This window comes from Nothoprocta perdicaria, unplaced genomic scaffold, assembly GCF_003342845.1.
Source record: "Nothoprocta perdicaria isolate Ctin4 unplaced genomic scaffold, notPer1 scaffold_56, whole genome shotgun sequence".
In the NCBI taxonomy this organism is placed as follows: Eukaryota; Metazoa; Chordata; class Aves; order Tinamiformes; family Tinamidae; genus Nothoprocta; species Nothoprocta perdicaria.
In genome coordinates, this window is record NW_020455821.1 from 3,723,685 (window position 1) to 3,740,420 (window position 16,736).

The 16,736-nt window shown below is 40.3% G+C and overlaps 1 protein-coding gene across 1 annotated transcript; it reads left to right on the top strand.

Annotated features, from left to right (window-relative positions):
• The first annotated feature begins 9,238 nt into the window (after positions 1 to 9,238).
• CUNH14orf180 (chromosome unknown C14orf180 homolog) lies at positions 9,239 to 16,470 on the top strand. The gene is made up of 4 exons (XM_026048706.1): positions 9,239 to 9,307; positions 11,450 to 11,576; positions 13,438 to 13,464; positions 16,133 to 16,470. The coding sequence occupies exons 1-4, from the start codon at positions 9,254 to 9,256 to the stop codon at positions 16,333 to 16,335; spliced, it is 411 nt and encodes a 136-aa protein (XP_025904491.1). The 5' UTR covers positions 9,239 to 9,253; the 3' UTR covers positions 16,336 to 16,470.
• Positions 16,471 to 16,736: the final 266 nt, after the last annotated feature.

Below are 16,736 nucleotides of genomic sequence, written 5' to 3' on the forward strand. Positions count from 1 at the left end.
GACTGTTGAGCAGAACCAAGATATGAAAGAAATCATCTATAAAACATCCTGTTTATGTGCAAAGTGACCCTTGTGTAAGCAGGTGGCAAGAAGGTCTGAGGACTTGTAGCCTGTTTGAGGAGTTTCTTGCCTTCAAGGGYCATCTCCCCTGCTGTGTGCTGCCCCGCAAATCTGAATCCAGATCAACAAGGTGACATAAACCACAAGTGCCACCTGCTCCATCTGCTTCCCTTCCTTTGTCATGATTATTTACGTTGCACATTCCTAGAGAAAAGGAAGTAGAGTCATTATGTTGTTGTAAGTGTGGCTGATTTCCATTCAGTAAACTCAAAGGAGATGAAAGAGTGCTCTCTGAAAAGGCAGTGGGGAGCACAGAAGAGGTCTTCTCTCAGAGCCATGCAAACCTACCTGGATCTGTTGGCCTGGTGCTTGCTTGGTTTCTTTCTCCAATGCCGATGCTAGTTCACACAATGTTACTGTCTTCCCACAACCTCTTGAGAGACATGAGCCACTGCTCAAGGAGCCACCTTCTTTCTTTGGATTAGTTCAGGGACACTCTCTCATGCTCTAATCTCAGATGCACTTTTCACTCATACTTCTGYCAAGGGACTCATTTTACATCCAATGAAAGCTCACAAGCTTCAAGAAAGTGTGTCCTTCTCTACAAGTTCACCTACCTAAAAGAGGAGAGGTGGTCATCCATCACCTTCTGGTAGTGGACTTCAGCCAGGACTGCAGCATTTACTGCCACCATGGCAAATGCCAGGTAAAATGTCTTCCAGTACATTCTGATGAATCTAGGCTAGAGGACCAGATGAGGAGTTTACAATTGGGAACCAGTTGTCTTTATGCAGTGAATGGTGGATGTGCGAGAAACTTATTTAAAAAGAAGAAAGAGTAAGGCAGATACCTTGCTTATGTGCTGCAGCAAAAGATTATATTATTCAGAAGATCATGATGTATGTAAGTGCCAAGAGACTGGAAGTTCTGTAGTCATAATAAGCTAGTGATAGCAGACAAGCCAGTGGAAATGGGACAGATGAAAGTACTTAGCCATTTGGCAGAATCCAGCAAAACTATAGCTCAAGAGAGCAGAGTGTCAGCCTTACAGTTTAGTTGTGTCCCTCACACTGAAATGACTTTAACCAGAGGGAAATAAATTATTGCTCTAGTTAGAGAAGAAACTTGATATCTTGTTTTGGGAACAACAGTTCTTTGCCCCAGGCTTCATGTTTTGCTTGACTTCACTTGACTGAAGAGCAAGTTCTGGTATTGCACATGCACCAGCAAATTTCCACTGACTACTTTAATTTTGTATTGATATAAGAGGAAGACAGATTGACTGAAAGTACCCTAACAAATAAGTTGTGCTTTTTTTTTAAGAAAGATCTCCTAGTCTCATAGATTACAAAAACAGAAGCCAAATCTTACCTGGTTTGTGCATGAAGAACTGTCAGTAGAAAAAACATCCCTGCTCGTGGAGTGGGGTAGGAGCAGGACTCCTTTTATATTCTTTTAGAAATTTTGCACAGAAAGGTTTGGTAGGGTATCAGACAGCAGATTTCCTGGAAAGCAATACCATAGTATCTCAATAGCTTCTTGAGTTGAACTTGACAGCTATGCCTGTCAAGGAAGTAGACAACTGAGCAGCTTTGGCACTAGCCATGCAGCAAGTGGAAACTCTCACCAGAAACTGGAGTGTCACAGAAAGGAGTTTTATATGTACAGCCTGACTGCCGCTGAGCTGAAATCACAGAAACAGAAGAGGCCTTTTTCTGGAAGAAAGAGTCATCTTACCACCACCTTTATTTTAGAGGTGGAATGAACCTTTTGGCCCAGTGTGGTGCAAAAGGGAACAATTCGCTTTAGTTCCACAAAACACAAGGACACACACTAAATCTAGGTGCAGAGTGTAAGAGCACCCCAGGTGTAGTTCCCTCTAAAAACTCAAGAAATGCTTGCTGGAAACAGCAAGCTAGAAATTGCTTGCTGGTATATTGAGAGAGAGAAAGAATGTAAGACACTGAATGAGTTTTGCTTTAGTCAGGTCATGGCCACATGGCCAGAATCATGATAAAACGAGAGTTCAATTCCAATCTTCCTCCTTTCAGACACTATTAATTTACCATCTGCCCCACCTGTGAAGCTTATTCCTTGCCAATACATTTTTCTATCTTTAAAATAAAAGGTGATGTAATTTCTGTTTTATTTCACTGAGGAGACTGCTTGAAAGGCCCACACATTTGAAAAGATGAAAAGTATGCTGATAAAAACTTCTCGCATCAGGAAAAGCTGATTCGTTGAAACAGAAATGATTCTCACAAGTGTATAATTTAAGATGAAAGGTTTCTTGGTCCTGGACTAAATTTCTGACAAAAATGATGACGAGAAAAATGAAAAAAAAAAAAAAAAAAAAGGTGAAAGAGCCACCTTCAAACAGAGAAACTGTTTCAAGACAGATAAGGTCTTGCTAAGATCACTGGAAAGGGCTTCCCATTTCAAAGATCTATCAAGAATCATTCCAGACCTATCAGGGTAAGAGATTGGATTGGATTCTCCCATATTGGATTCTCCCATAAAAGCCTGTGTTATTCTCAGCTTTTTCTCCATAGGATATAKAGGAGAGAGCAGGTCCCTCTGACACTGCATGCTAATAGGTCCAGTGATGCTCTGCTTTTGGAACAAAAACAGTTCAAACTATCCATTTGGTTGTGTAAAACAGAACTGTCTTTCTGTTTGACTTACCTGAAAATCCTGATATCCTTTTTTCTTTAATGTGTTCCCTGAATTGTCCCATTTTAATTTCCTCACCTCTGCTAACATTGAGAGTTAATTGAATATAGGCTCCAGAAGCACTTGGTCAGTTTTGAAAATTGTATAGATTACTCTTTGTTAAAACTACTTGTTCTATTCTGAATACACCATCCTCCAAGGACTGGAGAGGTGGAGGAGAAAGACTCACACACTAATTACAAGAAATTAAATCCAGAGCAAATATCCTCTTTAGGGGACTTTAATATAATTAACATTAGTGTAAAGCAGCTACCAATGACAGAAGGATTTGCCACTTGCTTTTTATGTTACTCATCCACTCTCATCCTCCAAGCACTAATTCATGTGTATTTTACTCATTTGGGCTTTTCTCAGGCTCCCATCTGTCCTTCTCTCCAGTTTTCTGTTCTTCTTTCATGTCACTAATCTAATCTAATCCCCCTCCAAGGTGACACTGCAAATGGAGCTCAAGAGCATTTGCATCAATGCCTTTAAATCGTCTTATGCCACGATGCCTGTGTCATTACAATTCCCTTGGCCTCTTCCTTTCCCAATGCCTTGCAAATCTTATGTCCCACTTGCTGCCCTTCTCAGGACCAGCCTGGGCATTAATGGCTACCATTTTTGCTCAAATCCATTAAGTGGACTGATGCGGTCAACAGGAGCCTTTTGATATCCCTGCGATTTAGGCAAGCCTGCTAATCCCCACTTTAGACTATATCCTGCAGTTTGGCCTAAATTCTCCTCAGGCCAAAATTCATTTGGATAAATTGGTAATCATTAAAAAAGCACCAATGAGCACAGAACACAAAGTGATTGCTGTTATAATGGAATTCCTAAACATAATTCTGTTCTTGCTTTTTCTGTTGTTTTTTATTATCATCCTTTTTTTTTTTTTCCCCTCCCCTTTTATTTTATGTCAGCTCAGCCATGCACCATATGTGAGTTGGTTCAGACTTCTCATTTGTATATAGCTGGTAGAAACTCTGCCATAAATAACAGCCAAGGGTGCTTTAAGGAGAATGCGCCTTACCACCTTTAGTTTTTAAAATATAATGGCTGGGCAATAAAAGGTCTTTCAGAATCATCATACTCCCTTCAGCTCTGTCCTCCTACGTTCAGCTCAACAGGATTGACTGATGCAGAAAGAGTGAGCCAACAGCAGATATTAGCATTTGGTTACTTGGTAACTCCTCCTTAATCAATACGACTTACATTTTAGTTCCCAGTGGCAGGATGAACAGAATGGAGGAGAAAACCTCAAGAGAAATAAACCTAATGGTCTATGGGAGATTTTCAAAATAAAAATGCATGTTGAATCAGAAATAATAGCTTGACTGTAATCTCAGGAGTCTAATTATGAAATGGATGTAGAATCATTCTGTAACTGTTTAGAAAGTTCATTTCAGCAGCACAGAAATTCTCTCCATATTTACTATGCATCATCATGAGTTCTCTGAGGTTATGTGTCATATCTATTCAGAAAGATGTATGAATAAGAGAGGCAATTTTAAGAAGCGGAGACAGATCCATGCCTGTTGTTAGCCAATGCATTCATGCTAGAGGTGAACTGRGACTAGGTTCTTCAAGAGCATTAAATCATTTCTAGGAAGTTCCAAGAAAGCAGCATCACTCTGCCCTGCAGTAAGGATGTTCTCACCACAACGCAAAATCCTACTATATATTTTGTTTGGTGTTTGTGACTTTGCACTGAAGAAGGGTACAAACCACAAGGCCAGGACAAGAATCAAGACTCAGAAGTGCCTGCTACATCCAGAAATAAAGCCTGGGCTCTGCCCTCAGGAATAAATCTTGCCGTGTTGAATCAGATGGCTGCATGCAACATTACCAAGTGTAATTTAATATTTGCAAACTGTAGCAATCCAAGCCTGCAATGCATGGATGAATGGCTCCAGGTCTGCCTACCTGCATCAAAGGGCAGCCTATACATCTATGTGACCATGAAAACTTCCAAAGACAGCTACTAATGTGTAAAGGGGAAAGTGAGGGGCTCTCGRGGAAGATAACCTTGTGGGTCCTTCATGGAGCACCGTAGCAAGAGTGGATGTTGTGTTTTGTGCAGCACACTATTCTCTCCTTTAGCAAACAGACTGAATGTAGTGGGTCTCTAGGCATCACAGGAGTTAACTCACAGGAGTTAAGGAACATGTGGAAAGGAAAACTGATTGCTTTCAGTGTAGCTGGCTACTCAGAAGTATCAAGTGCTATCAAACTACCTGACCGCTCCCTGTTTGCCTCCATCATGCTTCACTGTTGATTTTTTTTTCAACTCCATAAAAATGCTTCCATTTGAGAGTAAGCATCAGAAGAGAGATTAACGATGACGGTTCTAATTATGGAATGCATATGGAAGTAAACAGTCCAAAAGACAGATTATTGTCCTCAGGTTGGGATTTATACAATGTTTTCCTTTCTGAAAGGCCTAGGAAGGACAAACGGTGCTGCAGGATACCTCATGGTGTTCCCCATCTTTCAATGGCAAATCCACTCCTCCAGAGGCAAAAAAAAAAGGAGGAAGGTACTTGTCTAATTATGCTCTGTGGAGTAATTCTCCTTTTTATTTCTCGGTGTATTGCCTGACTGGTGGAAAATCACTCTTGGCAAACACAAAACACACCTTGCTGCCAAAAGGTGCATCTTTAAATTATTAATCAAGAGCACACAGAACCACGAAAGGTTGAATATTGAACCAAGGCTCAATTGACACTCTGGAAGTTGAAGAAGATATGGAAGACTCCCTTTTAATTTATTTATTCCTTTTCTGTTCTGTTATCCTGATATGCTGCTTCCTGTTACCACTGCACCTCGAACTGTATGGTATTACGTGATTTTGTTTTCAGATTGTTGGAGATAAAGTTACTTCATTATTAATATATATGCACTGTGCATATCCATAAATATTGTATATATACGTGTGTGTAAACCTACTGGAAGTGTTAATAGTTAAGATAAACTAAGTCCATTATYGCAATGAGTGACTATTTCTATGACCCTATTTGCAATAAAACCAGATTCAATGATATGAGAAAATTGCTAGGTTTCGAAATAATTGAACCAGGCCAGACGAATCCCCACAAAGGCATCATTTACAAAGTGCTTTGCTTGTCTAAAATATTTATTCCTGCAGAAGGAAATGGAAAAAGAGTTCATATGGTTACACAGCTATCCTCTGAGCATAAAATTGTTTTATCATGTTATGTTTATTTCCTAGACATCTTCCATTGGGGTATTGCAGGAAAATATGGGCTGTGTAGTTAGTTCCTTTGTGTGAACTGTTCATATTTATTCACTGGGAAGTCAATCATGTTTCATTTGGGCTTGTTTTGTTTTACTGCTGAGCAAACACATAAGCAACCCTTTCTATGCAAAAACTTATTTGCATGTACAGTGTGAATGTACCGTTCAAAGTCAGTACTGCAGTGATATTTGAGATATCACTGCTTTTGCTGCTATGCAACATAGGACGTAGCAGTGAAGTTCACCCGCAGGAAATTGGCTTTGCTGATTAAGGCTGCAGTGGTCACGCTTAAGGACAGCATCAGTAGTTAAAGATATTTTTCTTTTGTTTTCTGTTGAAAGCCTGGATAGATTTTTGCTATTAAATGCTTTYAACAAAAAGCTTCCAAGTAATCTACAAACAAAGAATTATTCCCAGCAATTATCCACGGAATCAATCTGAATAATGAATGTGTTCACAGAAGTCACAATCTATTTGTGTGCAATTAACCAAAAGAAGTGGAGGTGACATTCACAAGCTAAATAATTCATTTATGAATTCTTTGTCCAGTTTCAGTTTTGACACATGTTGCATAAAATCAGATGAAAGTTGAGATGAAAAATTATTTTAAATAGGAGGGAAATTTTAAATGAAATTCTTAAATCTTCCAAAGCAGATTATCCCAATATTGTATAAATCACACATTGCAAGTGATTTAAAAGACTACTGAAGTTATTTTCCTGGAATCTTTCTCTTTGTGCATTAAGCTGTGTTTTATTCCTATCATATATCCAATTTTAGGTTGTTAAACTGCAATCAAAAGCCCTTAGTAGGAATGGATCTGTTCCTGTTATGAGGTTTGAACTTCTGACACCTCTATCCACTGCAACTTGAGTGCCCAGGTAACTACTAATTATTCAAGCATTTACAACTGTTACTATCAATTTAATTAGCATGCAATGGGAAAAAAAAAAAAAGTGATAATGGTTCTATTAAATGATCATTCCTAATATTTAGATAGCAAGTTTGCATGAAAACATATATAAGCTGCCCTATAATTTTTCAATCAAATAACAGAAAAATGTTCACCTTTATGAGGAATCTTARAAGCAAAAATAATGTTTTTCTCTCACCCAAAATGAAAAATATTATGTCCACACTGTCATTTCTTCAAAACTGGAGGGGGAAAAAAAAAAGTATTTCTTTGGGCTTTTCTAAAGAAAAAMAAATAAATAATTTCTGACTTATTGCTTAGAAACCTTGCTTCAAGTAAAACTAGAGTCAGCAAAAAAGGGACAGGAGCTTGAGTTTATTACTCAAATACTAAAGTTTGCAAAATCTTTGCAACTTTCTGCAGGAAAGTATTAAGAAGGCTACAAAAGACCTTTTTATGTGCCTTGACACCACCTTCTTTACACCAGTAAAAAGAAAGGACACATTTCATCTAGAGAAAGTGAAGGATAGATTTTGAACAATAGATTTTGACTTCCATCTTTCCATCTCCACCAGTTTCATTGGCCAGAGTAGACAAGTAAATTCCTTTTTACAATGGTTAGTGGCAAGCGATTATCAAGGAGGAACTAGAGTAAAAGCTAGCAGTTATGGCTTGGAAGGCTTTGTCACTTTACTGCCCAAGATGCTATGAGCATCTGCTACAAGCGAACTGTTAGAGAATAATATTCTACCTACCAAAATCTGGGTTCAAGTATTCCTCAAATAACTGCTGTGAAACCCTTGCAGGATGCATCGGAGAGTTTTACAAGTCCTGCAGCTGTGAGCTGGTTGCAGCATGAGGAAAAGCCCTCCATTACCCCAATGCACAGGCAAGAGAAGGTAAGGCAAATCTCTTCAGATAGCAATTAGATATGGTGCGTTTAGTAGAGAGCCTCAGGACATCAAGACGTGTCTTCTTCCACCCTGACACTGCTTTCACAGCTGGAAAGGGGAAGGCTTGAAGACCTCAGCCTCATGAAGCTTGGCTGCAAAGGCTGCCCTTTCCTGTCCCCCTGCTGCCTTGCCCCACTAGTGCTCTGCAGAGCAGGAACTCAACCTTTCCCAACTGCTCCCTAAGCCCCTGAAGGGAAGATTAAAATAGTGAGGACAAAAGATCTGCTTTGCTCTCTAGTTTCTTGTGCCACTGTGAGCATCTCACCTCTCTTGCCCCACTAGATTAGTGTGAAACAAGGGTCCTAGTCCGAATGGCCCAAGACCTTGCACAGGCGTAACGTTGAAGGATACTRAAGTCTTTCCTCCCCCTCTGCAAGAAAATTGCCCCTTGTGAATTTAGCAATCACACAGTCCTACCATGGGAGACCCCATCCTGCCACCTGGAAAATAACATAGACCTGTAGTAGTTTAGACATGTCACAGCAAATAAATAGCCCCAGGAAAAGAAAAACAAAAAAAGCTCACACTCGTGCTCGTAGAGACAGTAAACCACCATATTTTAGCAATCATGACAGGTATTTTTGACTGGAAATTGTATATTTAATGACGACCAGCCTTCAGCATTTGACAAGGGGTTGTTAAAGCCTCTTGAACAGTAAATCATCTCTCTCGCCTATCAATAATCTTATTATAATATCCATAGAAATGTCTAATGTTAAAATCCCACTTTATTACTATAATAATGGATCTAATTTGTAAAACATATAAAGTGAAGCCATAACTGTACTGGAGAGACATATATGTGATCCCACTGCATCTATATCATTTCCTGATAGCTTTTGCCCACATTTTCAGCAGGAGAAGGATTAAAAGCAATGTTACTTTTAATATCTTTGAGATAGAGAATAGTTTCTTGTAAGGAAACCAAGATGTTTATGGAACTGCAACAACCATTAGAAAAAGAACAGCCTTGACTTTACATTTATGCATATAAATCTGTAGGTGGTTATCTGTGATTTGCTCTTTTCAACCAGTTCCAGTTTCCAGTTGCCAGGAAAGCCTTGCTTTCCATCTGCATATCTAGTTTTATCACTACATGCTATTTTTGGCTACCGAGTACATTTCAAGTAACGTCATCCTCCCCAAGCCAACACTGGTATGAAGGGTGGAAACTTGTCTTTCCACTCCTCTGTGTCATTTGCTGCTGCCACCCCAGCTTTGTGGCACTGCCTGCTCTCTCTGGGGGTCTCCAAAGGGGTCTCCAGGCACTCTTCCCTCGTCATTCCCATTTACTTAAGCAAGTTGCTTTCCAACCGAAGCTTCGTGTGGGAGACTTCATGTTGGCATCCAGAGTACATGTCCCAGTCATGTCCAGCCCCATCTTTCAGCTCTAGCACAAAGGAGTTCCCGGTAAGTAATTTTTTAATGGTTGCCATAGTAGTCCTGTCCAGTGCCCACAGCATTTCACAGGTGCATTATTTTAAGGGTATATATTTCCTGATAATGCTTTGGTAGATTTCCAGCTCTTGCCGGAGTCCAACTATGTTAACACTGGGTTTCTGTCCGAGGGGAAAATGCATCAGTTTGTTTTGACACAGTGTAGTTTTGATTTTCATATTGTTAAGCCTGGTAAATAATGAAAATGCTTCCTTATTCTTAAGGTATACCCTGGTTACGTGCTGCCCAACCACCTCACTTTTGACATTTCTCTCTTCTGATGTGGTGCTCTTTGGAAAAGCTTGTGAAGTTACAAATCTCTTCACATATAAGGTCCAATTGCCTTCTCTGTGCCACTAGACCAGCCCTCCCAGCAAAATCTCTAACCAYTGCTGGCCTCAGCTAGACATCTTCCATTCTGTCTCCCTGAAACTGTTTCACTTTACACAGAATAATTAAATATTCATTAGGCCAGAAAGTGTGTGCATGTGCGTGGCTATAGCACAGTGCTTAGGGCACTCACCTGGTCCATGAGAGACCCTGTTCCCAGCGCCTGCTCCAATAAATAATTAACTATTTCATATTAAGTATTCATGGAAGCAAGGACAGGAGCAGACCTCTTCTATCACCAGTGAACACTGAAACACGAGGTTGTAAAGTCTTTCTCTCATAATTTGCCCAATGAGTATTTAAATGTCTCGTAAGTGCWAAGTTAGGCCAAAATTTGACTTCTAAATGTCTCAGAAGCAGGTATCGGATCTGAGGACACTCCTCACTCCGCAGCAGGTGTTGCTGCCTATGTTATATGGCTTCCTGTTCACAGGCCAGCTGCTGGGGATGTCATTTTTAAGCATATAATTCTCTCATGAATCACGTAGGAAGTCCAGGCATCCAACTGAAAATTGCCCTGGCAGGCTGTATCTGCCCAGGAATGTCCCCACTAAATCCCCTTCTGGATTCAACCAGCAGTGATATCTCTTCTGCAGATGATGTGTGGTGAACTTGGGTTCAGGCAAGGGACTGATCAGAGAGGGCAGAAGGCAATGCTTGCTTGGGGAATCCGGCCCATTCTCCACACTCTGGGATCTGTCATGCCCAGACTGTAGGTACCTTAAGCCCACCTCCGTAGCCCATGTGGCACTGGTGGCAATGGCAGAATGTAGGGAGTTGTCTGAAAGAAGAGGTGTAGGGCAAGGGAAGACTGAGGAAGAGGCACATAAGAAGAASAGAGATAGTAAGCAACAGGAACAAGCAAACTACCTAAGAAATAGCAGAAAAAGTGAGAGAAGAGGGAAAGAAGCACTGGAGAAGATGAATTTGAACTTAAATTAAAAATAAAGTGTGGAGAATCTCTGCCTCCCACTTAGGATTCTGAAAGCCTTTGAACTTGTCATCTGCTGCTCTGCTCTCTGAGGACAGTGGGTGTCTCTGAACTGAGATATTTTGGATTCAATTTGGGGGTCTGACTCTGGGAGCATTCCTACATAGAAGAGGGATTTGCTACTGTAATTGTAGCTCTGCTTTTTGTTATTTGGTAGAATCCAGAGCAACTCAATTCCATAATCAAAGACGGAGTGTTGTTTCCAAGCAAAAATTAAACCAACAACAAAATTAGGCTATCAAAGTACAAATGAATTGCCTTCTCTCATGAATCACAACAGTGTCCAAACATAAGACTGCTGTGTAGTGTCAGCTGCTGAAATGATAACACTGTCATTCAGGATGGGGTGCCCAGCTTAGAACACTTGGAAAGTGCTCTGAGCAGTACAAATCATGTTTCATAACACATTTAGATTTTTATAGTCTAAGTCTCTGAACAACCACGTTCCGTACCTTTCCACTCCAATGCATAGAAATCCTTTCTGAACACCTTTTTACCCTTCAACTTTAAGAAAGTTTTCCTAAGAACGCAGGTTTAGAGTACTAAAGAAGTATGATGATATTGCKTTGCTATAAATATTTCAGTGATTTAACTATAAACATCATAACAGTTGTATTTCATATTGTGACTTTTCAGGGTCCTGGTAAAAACAGAGCCACAAAATTTCAAAATTTTACTTAGATCCATTACTCCAGTTTGAATGACAGCATTTTGTGTTTTGATCAACTCCTTAGACAGATGATAGTAGCTGTCCGCCTTCGATACTGAGGAAAAGGCCACMTGTGGACCAAGCAGCAGGGGAAAAGCGAAAAGCAGAGAGAAGAGTGCGATTTCGTGAGCCAGAAGAAGTCATTGAACATGGTAGGTTCAAGCTGGGCATGACCTTTCTAGTTCCTAACATTCACTCTGTCTGTCCTCATTAGCCTCCCTGTCTACTATCATTATTTGTTGCTCTGTGCTCAGCACAAACCACAACCACAAGAGGGATGGACAGTTTTTGTGCTGTGCTTTGCAGAAATGCTGGGAAGACAAGAGTGTCCTCCATGAAGTTAGAATAGCCCCAGGGCTGATCTCACTGTGACCTCCTGGATCAGCTCCTACAGGGAATATTGCATCAATGTGGGATTGTATGAGTGCTCTCACTGCATCCTTCTCCAACTAAAATTTACCTCAGAACATTGCTTTCGTTCGGAATATCTTTAAAAGTACTCATGTCATTCTTTTCTGAAATTTTCTGAACAGCATGCCAATTAATAAAACACAAAAGGGATGCCTGAGCCACACTGGTCCACTAGGGGTAAAAGCATCCAAGTTATAACCACTGCTGTCAATGAGAGCACACAAGGAATAAAATAGCTATTGTAACCTCTGCTCTCTAGTGCATAAGCCACAATAAGCAGTTGCAGATAGGTCAGCTGGAAGTGACCTTAAGCAGAACTCTGTCACAAAGGATCTAATTTGCACTTCTGTTTATGGCTGTATTCAATCCATAACCTCAAAAGGATTATCTTGGTGTTCTGACTTTCACAAACTGAGCTGACTTAGAAAATGAAAATGTATATTTTGTTAGGGAACTAACAAGGTGTGGTTTTGGTATGTCAGTGAGTAAAAAAAACATCTGACAGGATGGTACAATTTCTATGTCAGCCACACATTCTGACTTCCAGTTCAGCTTGGCACCCACCAGTACAGCCATATATCATGCACTGCTTTTGCAAAATGCTGTTTMTGTCACCTTCTAATACCACAGTGAAAATTCCTTCTTCATAAGGAAGATGGTCTGAGCTTTTCAGTTAAAACTGAATTCATGGAAAGGCCCAGGGAGGGAACCCAAAACTCTCGCAAGCTTGTGTGACTGCTCAAGAGCAGCATTTCAACAAGCTGCTCCACTGCCCTCAGCTCCTTGCCTGCAGCACTGGTAGCTCTGCAGTCAGTACAACCTGGGGAGATCTAGTTCATCTCCACTGACATTGACTTTAACACAGTTATGATCAAGGCACTTTGAACTACAAGGAGGGATAAGACTCAGACACTGTTTTTTCCATTAAAATCAAGAAAATTGGAAAAATTTCCCAATCTATAATTAATATTTTTATTACAAACAGCCCATGAGTTAGATGACTTGCTGTTTGTCCATACAGCAGTATTAATATAGAAGCTGGTAAGGGGAAGGTTGCTGGCACTACTGAAATTTTTCCATTCCCTGGACTTTTTATCTTGGATTGCATCTGGGCCCCAGCTGCCAAGCAGAGGCAGTTCCAGGACATTGTTGGATAAAGCTTGTATCTTACAGCAGGGTTTGTTTTCCAAACATAATTCTTGTCTCGGCCTCCTGGTCTATCTCATTTCCCTTCTAGAAATGATTCAGAATAAGGTTTATTTTGTTTTTATTTTGTTTTGCTTTTTGGGTTTTGGGTGAGARTACGACATTTCCTGTTCTCCCTAAAAACAGAAGCAATTTCTGTCTCTCTGAAATCCCTTATACAGAAATTGCTCTTCGCTTTCCTGACATGCACCTATATCTGCATGGCTAAATCCTCATCACAACCTCTGGCACCAACCTGTGCAGCCAAAAGCAATGTGAGAAGTGGCCCAGTGYCCATTAAGACAACAGGCAATTTCAGAGGTATCACTCAGCCACCAAGTCCATTTGCTTTCCTATTCACCTGCTGCATGGAGGCTTTTTCCAGGCWTTCAATAACCTTTTCATTCTCTTTTCTAGCCATTTCCTACTGTGACTACRTAGTGGGTAAGTTGCAGTTTTGCTTGGTGACTGTGAGCCATCCTCAGTGCCAACCTGAGGCTGCTTCGTGGCTGTGGGGATGCACTGTGCAAAAACACCCCTGAAATATGAAGCACTTTATGCTGGCTCTGGCGGTTGCTTTTCCTGTTTTGGCACATGAAGCACAAGGGGTTGATGAGGTCTGGTAGGGTATATTAAGCACAACATTTAGTAAGACAAATAGTGGAAACAAAAATTAAATCCCTGAAGCTATTTTTAATTTAAAGTCAATTAATATTTTTATGGCAATAAACTAGGTACAGGTTTTTCACTAAGATATTCAGGGAAAGCACCCCAAGCTAAACAGAAGTGCTCCCTGCTGACTTCCATGTGTAGGGAATAGAAAATTCATTTGTATGCTGGCAGCGGGGTAGAAATAAAAACAATAATACAATTCTTATTTCTGTTTGAAAGGATATTTGAGGCCAACCAGCCTCATAGACCCTCAAGGAAATGTTGTCTATATGGATGTTATTACTATGATGATCATTTCCAGAGGCCCCAGCCATTCTCCAGACCCTATGATATGTGGTGCTGTAAGAGGGTAGGGGATACACATACATATATTTACACACATAGAGCCATAGTTAGCTTTACCGCTAACAACTTGCCTCAGGTAACAGTGAAAATACATAGCCAATGTTTTGTTTAGCCATGCAACTAAACAAAAATCTCTGTTATCCCRCTCCAGTGCCCTTCCCACAGATGAGTTGCTCTCTTTCTAGCCTAAGCACTAGGCTAGAGCTGAGTGTCCAGTTCTAACAAAAAAAAAAAAAAAATAGGTAGCAAATTTAATTCATGATTTTGCATTGGCAATTTAGAAAAGATACTGATTGCATTTGAAATCACAGAAATTTCACATGGAAAGTAACATCCATGAGATGAAAAAAGTCGTTATAAGCATTGCACAGAAAAGAGCTGATGCTTAAAACTGCTCAGCATTCACAGAAAACCTGCCCTGCATAGTTAGGAGCTATGTTTATYAGATTCTGCCTTTTGAAAGGCAGATAGGCATCCAGCTGAGAACCACCATGTCATGGGATCTAGGAGACTGCAAAGGGGAAATACCTATTTCCAAATTGCAGCTCTCAGCAAAAGCAAAATGTGTTAAGTAATTCCTAGCTAAGTTCTTTCATATAAGCCATTCATAGAATAATTTCAAATAAATTTATAAAATTTGAAGTCTTCTCATGGATAGCTTGCAAACAAAGAGAAGGGCTTAAATTCAAATGAATAAATTATTTGCTGCATATAATTCACTCGACTCTATTATGGGGCATTGATTTGGTTCCTGTTTAGCTCTAAAATGAATGCCTATTAACATTCTACCTTTTCCCCATACATTTTTGATACATTATTATGTGTTTCCTGCTTGGTTTTATGACTTCTACCTTCTTCTCTGTGCATCTGTATGACAGTTTAATTGACTGCTGTGTATTGCGGGGCTGGTAATAGCAGCTAATTTAAATATGTTACAGCTAATGTTGACCCTTTACCCATAATAACGCACGCCACATTTTTATCCTTTTATTGATTATATGCATATGGCAGGAAAATAGCTGCATGCTATGTGTTTTTATTCGGGCATGAATTTGGYTTTATGCTGCATATTTAATGCACAAAGTGTGTTATAAGTAATACTGATCATGCAACGACCATGCATTTGAGCAGAGCAACCATTTCACTCTCTGCAGCACCTCCCAAGTGCAGAGCAATTGGTAGAATGGGGAGATCTGGCTTGGGGACCAACAGCTAGAAGTCACCAGTGTATCCCATCATGGAAGAAGTCTACAGGTAGYCCCAGATTGCCCAGCTTAACTGAGAAGAAAGAGGATGCTTGAAAGGGACCAAATCTCCATCAGAGGATGCTTTAAATGGGCCAAATCTCCATCAGAATCATTCCTTAGGGCTGCACRGAAGCCCTAGAGAGCTAAACACAGCCCATTGATTTCCACACTTGTACTATCCCTGACCTATGGCACTTTAAACATCCTTGGATTATATTTTAATGGAYTACAAAAAAATGTTTACAGTGCTCTCTCTCCCGCTTAAGAGCAAGAGCTGAGGACTTTCCAGTGTAATTAGCACACYTAGCACTTAGAGAGAGAGGTTAAACCTGTCATGGCTTTCTGAATACGCCTCTTGGTTAATAGATTCTCACCTTGGTTCTTGCTGTAATTAGCAGGGACCCAAAACAAGCTGAGTTATCAGGGAAAAGGACAGAAATCTACATCTCTCTGTATGGAACATTTGTGAGCATTAAGTAATTAGATGCGGTCGCTTAATATCCTCCTAGTATTTAACCCAACGTTTAGYTTAAATACACAAAAAAATAATTGCTGGAAGGAAATTTGAGATTATGCATTAGCTATGGTAATCCCATTCTTATTGTATATAATTAAACTCTTGTAATGCTCCATTAGATGAGATCTTTTATATTCACTACCCTCCATCAAGAGGTGTGACTCACTATCACTTAACTGATGCCTTTTGAAGTTTTCACAACCGGAGCCCTGTGTATCCTGCTGTTCCCAGAAAAGCAGGACAAAGACATCAGCAGGGGGTCAAAATTGGGAAGTGTTTAAGATGACACTAAAATAATGCTGCTTTCTTTCTCCTCCCTGCCCCTTTTCAGTACATGACAGGTCATCATCTGGATTGCCTGTGTTCCTGTGGCTCTCATTTTGTGCCGTGCTGATCTTGGCTGTGAGTCTCTACTACACCAGCATGAAGAAAGATTTAAAAGTCCTGGAAGAATTTCAATCCCGGCTCGTTATCTTCTTTCTTCAGATAAGACACATTGCTCAGAAATGCTGGACTTGGTTTATGAGGCAGTAACAACCTTCTCAGGTTACAAGAGGCTTGACGAGCATCAATGAACACTGCTCACCAGCACCAGCCACAAAATTTACCCAGTCTGCTCCAGTTATATGTCAGGGAAGGTATGAGCACCCACCTTGAGGATAAAACCACTCCTGTCATGCACTTCTCACAGTCACCTGCTCTCCTTACTCTTTTGTCGTCACTGTGTCATCATGGTAGCAACTAGAGGTCTCACCAAACTTGGGCTTCCTCATCCAGGACAGTGAACAACCATCTTAACTTTGTCCCCMAAAAAGGTTACAAACTGTAGGTCTGAGGAACAGAGGCAGATAGAGAAATTCATTGAATTCATACATGCAGGCAGTAGCAAGCTCTTGAAATATGTCTCTAGAGTCTCAGGTCAAGGCATTAACTAC